The sequence below is a fragment of the Anolis carolinensis genome, chromosome 5 (assembly GCF_035594765.1).
Source record: "Anolis carolinensis isolate JA03-04 chromosome 5, rAnoCar3.1.pri, whole genome shotgun sequence".
NCBI lineage: Eukaryota > Metazoa > Chordata > Lepidosauria > Squamata > Dactyloidae > Anolis > Anolis carolinensis.
In genome coordinates this window covers 86,053,876-86,061,470 of record NC_085845.1, presented here as the reverse complement: position 1 = coordinate 86,061,470, position 7,595 = coordinate 86,053,876, and the positions used below count along the sequence as shown (strand labels likewise).

At 36.2% G+C, this 7,595-nt stretch overlaps 1 protein-coding gene across 1 annotated transcript in view; it reads right to left on the bottom strand.

Annotated features, from left to right (window-relative positions):
- Positions 1-2,744: 2,744 nt before the first annotated feature.
- Positions 2,745-7,595, bottom strand: part of rsbn1l (round spermatid basic protein 1 like) — a 31,724-nt gene continuing 26,873 nt past the window's right edge. Inside the window, exons 5-8 of the mRNA XM_003221487.4 lie at positions 6,478-6,620; positions 4,824-4,991; positions 3,938-4,046; positions 2,745-3,854 (exon numbers count right to left, since the gene is read on the bottom strand). Coding sequence (XP_003221535.1) covers positions 3,207-3,854; positions 3,938-4,046; positions 4,824-4,991; positions 6,478-6,620 — 1,068 coding nt within the window. The 3' untranslated portion in view covers positions 2,745-3,206. The remainder of the gene's footprint in view (positions 3,855-3,937; positions 4,047-4,823; positions 4,992-6,477; positions 6,621-7,595) is intronic.

Here is a 7,595-nt window from a genome sequence, read left to right as displayed (position 1 = left end):
GACTGGGATTTCTGGGAGTTGGAAGTCCAAAACATCTGGAGGGCCAAAGTTTGCCCATGTCTGTCCTAGCTGCAAAAGGAGCACATCTACAATGGAAACTTCCCACACACATGCGGAAATTCTGCAGTAAATCTAACACAATGTGATAGAAGTTGATGTGTTGAATCCAAGTACCCTTCCACTTGTGAAATTTTAGGATTAGGCCCCTTGTTATACCAATCACAGGCTTTGCTCAAGAATTTTCCTTTTCAATCAAACTGAAAAGGAAGGGGCAGAATACAACAATAGATATATAAATCTAGCCCCATGTGCATACAGAATGAGGACTTTGGAAGGAATAGGAAGTTTTACTACTTTCCAAAAGGCACATGGAATTATTCTGTAACTGACCTGACAATCATATTCCACCCATCCTTATCCCAGTTCGGTAAAAGCATGCAATTTGTTTGTAAGAGTTCAAGAAAAGAGAGGCAACCCCGTAGGGTGTGTACAAGGAGAACTAGCATCAAGGAATCTAATCCATACCTTAGTATTCCAGCATTGTGAACATACAAATCTCTTTTTAAAAACATAGAATTGTTTTAAACTTAATAAAAGCATAATGTGAAGGAATTATCTTTCTTATCTCAGTTTGTCTTAAGAGTATTAGACTCCTGCCTTTTACGTTTAAGTACACATACCTCTTCTAGAAGGGTACAACACTGGTGCAAGGTGGGTCCCATTTTCCATTTTGTAATGAATATCGGAGAGAAAATGTTCAGAAGAAAATGAAGAATGGCCATTTCACTGCTTTAAATTAGGGACTGGCAACATGGCCCTTGAATCGTGATTGGACAGCATCTTCTATGGTTGTGGTTCTCAACCTATTGGTCCCCAGGTGTATTGGCCTACAACTCCCAGAAATCCCAGCCAGTTTACCAACTACAGTAGAGTCTCACTTATCCAACATAAACTGGCCGGCAGAACGTTGGATAAGCGAATATGTTGGATAATAAGGAGAGATTAAGAAGAAACCTATTAAACATCAAATTAGGTTATGATTTTACAAATTAAGCACCAAAACATCATGTTATACAACAAATTTGACAGAAAAAGTAGTTCAATAGGCAGTAATGCTACGTAGTAATTACTGTATTTACTAATTTAGCACCAAAATATCATGATGTATTGAAAACATTGACTACAAAAATGCATTGGATAATCCAGAATGTTAGATAAGCGAATGTTGGATGAGACTCTACTGTATTAGGATTTCTGGGAGTTGAAGGCCAAAACATCTGGGGACCCACAGGTTGAGAACCACTGTTCTATGGGTGCACACTATTGGCCGTGCTGGCTAAGGCTGATGAGCTACAATCTAAACATCCACCCATTTATATCCACCTCAGAAGCATTTTGATTCAGCATTGGTTCAGCAAAATAAAGAAATCCTTTAAAGGTTCAGATTGTGCTATTTTCTCAATACCACCATGAGCCTTTAAATAAGATGGCCAAACTACAGCATAGCAATCCATGCTGCTGGGATGTCAGATAATCAAAGACAGACCACATATACCATCAAGACCAACCCTCTGTCACCAAATTTTCCTGCAGAAGATGGTCATCCAGCATCTGTTTAAAGGCCTCCACTATCTTCCAGGGCAAATCTGTTCACTGTTGAACATCTATTCTCAAGAAGTTCTTCCTAATATTTAGGCAGAATTTTTACTTATGTTTTTAAATCCATTGGTTCATGTTTCAACCTTGAGCAACAGAAAATAAGTTCACCCCATCTTCTATAATATGGCTATTGCATCCCATCAGCTGAAACCATATGGGGAACACATATTTGAGGAGAGAAGGATGATAAAATAAGACTACATTTGCCAAATAATTCTTCCATGATTTATAGTTCTGTCCAATGATATCATTTCTGTTGGCACCAGATTTCTTACCAAATGAGAACAAGGGCCCACAAATATATTGATACTTATGTGGTTAAATAGAAAGTGTATGCTTTTTCATTTTCTAGTTGACTACCTGTCAATTTCTTTCTACAGAAAGCAAAGCTGGGACATTTATGTCCCTCCATATGTTGCTAGACAATTCCCATCAACCTAGTCAATGCTAAGAGATAAGGGAATAATAGTTTATCCGCATTGAGGAAGACACATTTTGCATACAGTTAAACAAAACTCCTTCAGTTTATATCCTTCAGATGCATTGGACTAACTACACTTTCCTGCCACAGTAACCACTACTGGTTATGGCTATTGAAAGCCATAGTACAAAACATCAGGAAAGCAGCAGGCTGAAGAAGGGTGACATAAAAGAAAGCAAGACAACAGGTACTCCATAGTGAAGATCTATTTAGAGTGAGACATTACTAAGTCCAATCAAGTCACAAGTAAGATGTGTCAATTCAGGGGAATTTAGTGAGTGATAATGTGAGCAGGATTCCCTAAATTGAAAGTGATTCATTTTCAGACAACAATAACACTGAACTACTCATCTTAGAAATGTACCACAGCTTGAAGCACTAGTAGCAAAATCAATATATGATAGGACTAGACATGTTCATGGCATATTTAACCATATGCAAGACACACCTTGAAAGTGAAATTTTGTGAAAATGCAACAGAAAGATTGTATCTCATAATGCATTCAAGCATTTTATTCCATCATAAGAATAGTCACTTTTTTGCATTTAAAAATGAGCTTAGAGATTTTTTACTTTTTAAAAAGGGACCCCAAAATAAAATCCATTATTGTTATTATGAACCTTTATTAAGTGGCTCACATTTCAATATAAATCACACTAAAAAGATTTCTTTTTTTAAAAAAAGCTATTTACACTACAGTGCTGACACATTAAAAAGAAAAAAAATCAGTATAAATAAGCTCTATGGAAAAGCCTGGAATCATCAAAAAAGAATTCTGGCTTATTTTACAAAAAATATATGTTAAATGTCAGCTCTATTCTAAAACCTACAACTCATATTTAAAGACTTCTTTATGTTACACCTGCAGTGTTTACAGTGCATCTGGCCCTAAGTGCTTTGATACTTTCACAGTTATGGACAGGCACTGAGGAATGTTACAAAGCTACATAAACTATTTTCTGTAACAGATGTGAGGACAAGTTAATAAACCTGCCTCACAAAATTTAAGTATTTTTACATTATTATGTCATGTTTAAAAAGGAATTTAAAAACATATATACAACTTTAACACAAAAAGTCATCTTCTTGTTTGACATGCAGACTTGGATGTGCTGAACTGCTTTGTCGTGTGTCCTCCAGGTTCACGTGACTCCCTCTGCACAAGTTGTCTTCTAAATCTCTTTCATCATGTTCAAATTCAGAGTCTATTTCAAACTTAGATCCTGACAACTGACCATGATCCAGCTTTGCTTTGACATCCCAACAGTCCACAGCATTGGTTGCTGTTGTTTTTTCATAAGGATTAACAGTAGTGGGTTCTTCTTTACTTTTGAGAGATACTGAAGGTTCATGTTGCATGCAAGAAAACTCCTGTTTTACGTATTTAGTTTGTATGCTGCCTAAAAATTTGGTGTCTTCAGAGGCATTTATGTTTGCTGAATGGATTACATCATCACTGTGAAGTCCTACAAGAGAAGTTGAGGGATCTGTTGGTGGATCTTTGTCGTAGATTGTTTGATTTTCTCCCTCTGAGTGGTAGAGCTTAAGCCGAACGTGCCAAGCCAAACTGCACACCGCTGAAACAGTCTTAAACTGATGTACAACATTCCTCGGAATAAAATAAATATCGTTATCGTGCAACTGAATTCTGGCATACCGAATGCCTTCCCTTCGTAATTGGTTAAGTTTTGCATCATCAACCCACTGGACACACTAGAAAGAAAAAGTAAGTACATTAATAACATTGTTTCAAGCATGGCAACTTTCTCAAAGGACTTATCAGTCAAAAGAGTTACCTGTGAAAGTGGAGGTTCATGCAAATCTAGTTGCAATCGTTGAACTACCTCTAAGAAATCTTCTGCATGAAAGCAAATAACATCTTTGGTTATACGAGGTTGTTCAGGCCTATACAAGAAAAAAATGTACTACCATCAGTGTTATTGCTAAATTAATTATTTGTTCTTTCTAAATATTTGTATACACAAAACCAAATCATCAAGAATACATGAAATACAACAATTCAAATTACGATCTTTGACCTACAGATCCTATCTTTAGACAAAGAAATTTTGTTCAAGACAGCATAATTTACCACATTTCACCACTATAAAACACAAATAAAAAAAGGGTGGATTTACTTTTAAATCCAGCTTGTTCATGGCTGATGCTTTTTCTACAGAGTTCAATCCAGCTACCAACAGACAGACAAATGCTTTCAGCTGTCACAATGCTTTAGCATTTTGCCTGCATTTATGATTTTTTTTAATTGAACTCCATACAACTGAGAGAAAAATAAGTCATGCACTGTGATGAATAGAAATAATCTTCCTGAACAGATTTCAAGAACAGATTATTCTAGAGCTCAAAAGGGGGGAAATGGCTCAATTCAGAAATCCTACCTACTTCTACTCTACTCAACCTGATCAGTATAATGCTACACTCCGGCTGTTGTGTCTGTGTTAACAAATGCCAGATTAATATTTTTATTTTTAGGAATTCAAACTTCCCTTTTTCAGAATCAGTAACACCATACCGATTATCTTCTAGTCCCCTATGTTGCCTCTTCATTGGCAAACTAAGAGGGATGCAGCAAGAGAATACACAACAAGAGTTTGACATCACTCCCGATTTCATGCAGCTATTTTTTAGATGTTAACCCTAAATAACCTGACAAATACCTACCACTCTCCACAATGCACTGCTTTTAATACTCCCACAGCAGCTGTTGTCTGTCGTTCAAACCCTTGTCCTATGTGATCTGCATGGGCTCGTGTCCTGTCTTCAAACAGCATTTCACGAGGCTCACTAGTACGAGGTAGGTACTGCAGATTTTTTATTTCATTGGTAGTTCTGTTAAAAAGGGGGAGAGCCCAAATGTCAAATTTACCTTTAAAATGTTGTATCATAAGTAGTATCAATGAGCAACTGAACACAGTATTATGCAAGCATACTTCTCATTTAAATTTTCTTTGTTTTTACTAATAATACATATGTACCAAGAAAAATCAGAACAAAGACATATTTCAAAAAGAATTGCCACACAAACTCTACTATAGAGGTCATGTTTTATCTCAGATTATATTTACAAGTCTGACACAACCATAGCTCTCAGTATTAGCTTCCATAAACTATGCCTTATCAATATATCAACATTCAAGGTAAGAATTGTCAAATATTGTGACAAGAAGCATCTACTAAAAAGTGAATAATGCCAAAGAGGGAGACATTTATAAGACCTAGACTCATATTAATCTCACTAATGAAATTTATTTACATAAGTCATAAAATCATCTTCCTAGCTGTTGATTGAGCTACTGCAGTGCCCTGAACATGGTAATTGTGATGAAGTAAAATGCACTCTAGACATTTCACATTCATAGTCTTGCCTAATCTTTTTCTCCACCAAAAGGAGAGGCGGATAATAAAAAAAACTTATTTATTATTATTATTATTATATACACCCTCCTCCTAGGAGAGAGAAATGTGCATTCTCTGTTCCTGTGACAACATGGTGGCCATTACAGGCTGCAAATTGGGTGCAGAAACTTAAAACTTACCATTCTAGCTCACTGTCATCATATTCTCACTCTTTTCAGTTTTTGTATTTAGGAACTAAATGATGTGTGAGAAGAAATGCTGGCTCTTGCTCACAGAAATTCTAAACTGCATGACTTTATATTATTAATGCTGGCTGAGTAACTTCTCTATAAACAAGTTCAGCAGGTAAGTCCACTACCAGAAACATGCACACATTGAAGAGGTTGGAAGGCATTAGTGTCCACTGTGGAAATACAAGCCATGTGACTGTGAACTGCTCCTATTCAGCATCCAAATGCATGACCACAACATGGACCTTAAATAACTTCCTCATAAATTATTATTATTATTATTATTATTATTATTATTATTATTATTATTATTATTATTATTATTATTACCCCTCTTTTTCTCTCTACAAAGAGACTAAAAGACCTTAAAATCGAAAGAGGTTTGTTAACCCTTTAGCAATGAACAACCACTCCACAATATTTCTCAAGGTAGTTAGAAAAAAAGCAGAATAATAATTAGGCCAAAGGGCTAAGCATCACTTCTTTCCATGTGAACATATACAATTTCTTTGAATCCATATACATTTGCAGTCAACACAAATGGTAGCTAGATAATAGTGCCTTTTTGGTTGTGGCATCTAAAACATAGCAATCTATTCTGTGTATTTACTCACAACATTTAGAAGATTTTACTTATATTGTTTACTATGCATTTGTGATAAAATATTTTCTGTTATGCTGGCATAATTTTCATATGTTGATGGAGGTGTTATGATTTTTCCACATACCTTTTCCTTTTGAAAGGTGACTTTGGCATGTCTGCCACAGGGATCATTTGCTCTCCTGGACGTACCCACATGATGGGACCATCATCACTATCCTTACGAGTCTCTAACTTCAAACTAGAAAGTGTCCCCCACGGCAGAGTACACTGAGAAGAAACAGGATTTTTTTTTCAAAGTCAATGTTATTTTCCAAACCCTACAATCGGATAGTCTCACAAACAAAAACTTTAAATTAAAATTAAATTTCAAAACAGCATATTTATTTATTTACCATATTTGTACCTTGCCCTTCTCCCCCCAAAGGGAATTCAAGGCGGCCTTACAACAAGCAGCAATTTGATGCCACACACATATATTAAAATAACAGTTACAATTAAAATCAAACAATCATGCCATCCAAATCATAATCCCAGACTGTTCCATTTGGCAATCACTTTGATTCAAGGTTACTAATTTCACTGCTCCAATTACTTGTCAAAAGCTTGGTCTCAAAGTCACATCTTAAGTTTTTCCCTGAAGGTCAGAAGAGAAGGGGCTGATCTGATTTCATTAGGGAAGGGGTTCCATAGACGAGGGGCCACTACTAAGAAGGCCCTGTCTCTCGTCCTCGCCAATCACGCCTACAAAAGAGGTGGGACCAAGAGCAGGGCCTGTCTGCATAATCTTAACCTCCAAGATGGTTCATAGAAGGAGATACATTCAGACAGGTAAGCTGGGCCAGAACAGCTTAGGGCTTAATAGGTTAAAGCCAGCACTTTGAACTGTGCTTGGCAACAGACTGGCAGTATATACGCAGATGTATTTCAAAAAAATGAGAATGGACCATTTCTAAAATGCACAATGTTACCCAATATCATCAACATTTTCCAATCAAATCCCGACATTTTGAAGATGTCCATTTATAAAAGGGATAGGCTGCAAGTGAACACAGTATACTTCAACATGAATGTTTCACTTAATTATAAACATGCAATATATTCAAACTTTGGTCTGCTTCTTATTATACCTAATCAGAACACGCCACTGAAGTAATGGTAACTTGATATATCAACACTTAAGTTACACTGATTTGGTTTGGCTAGGAACCAGATCACAATTTGAAATCAATTGTCTCAGACATC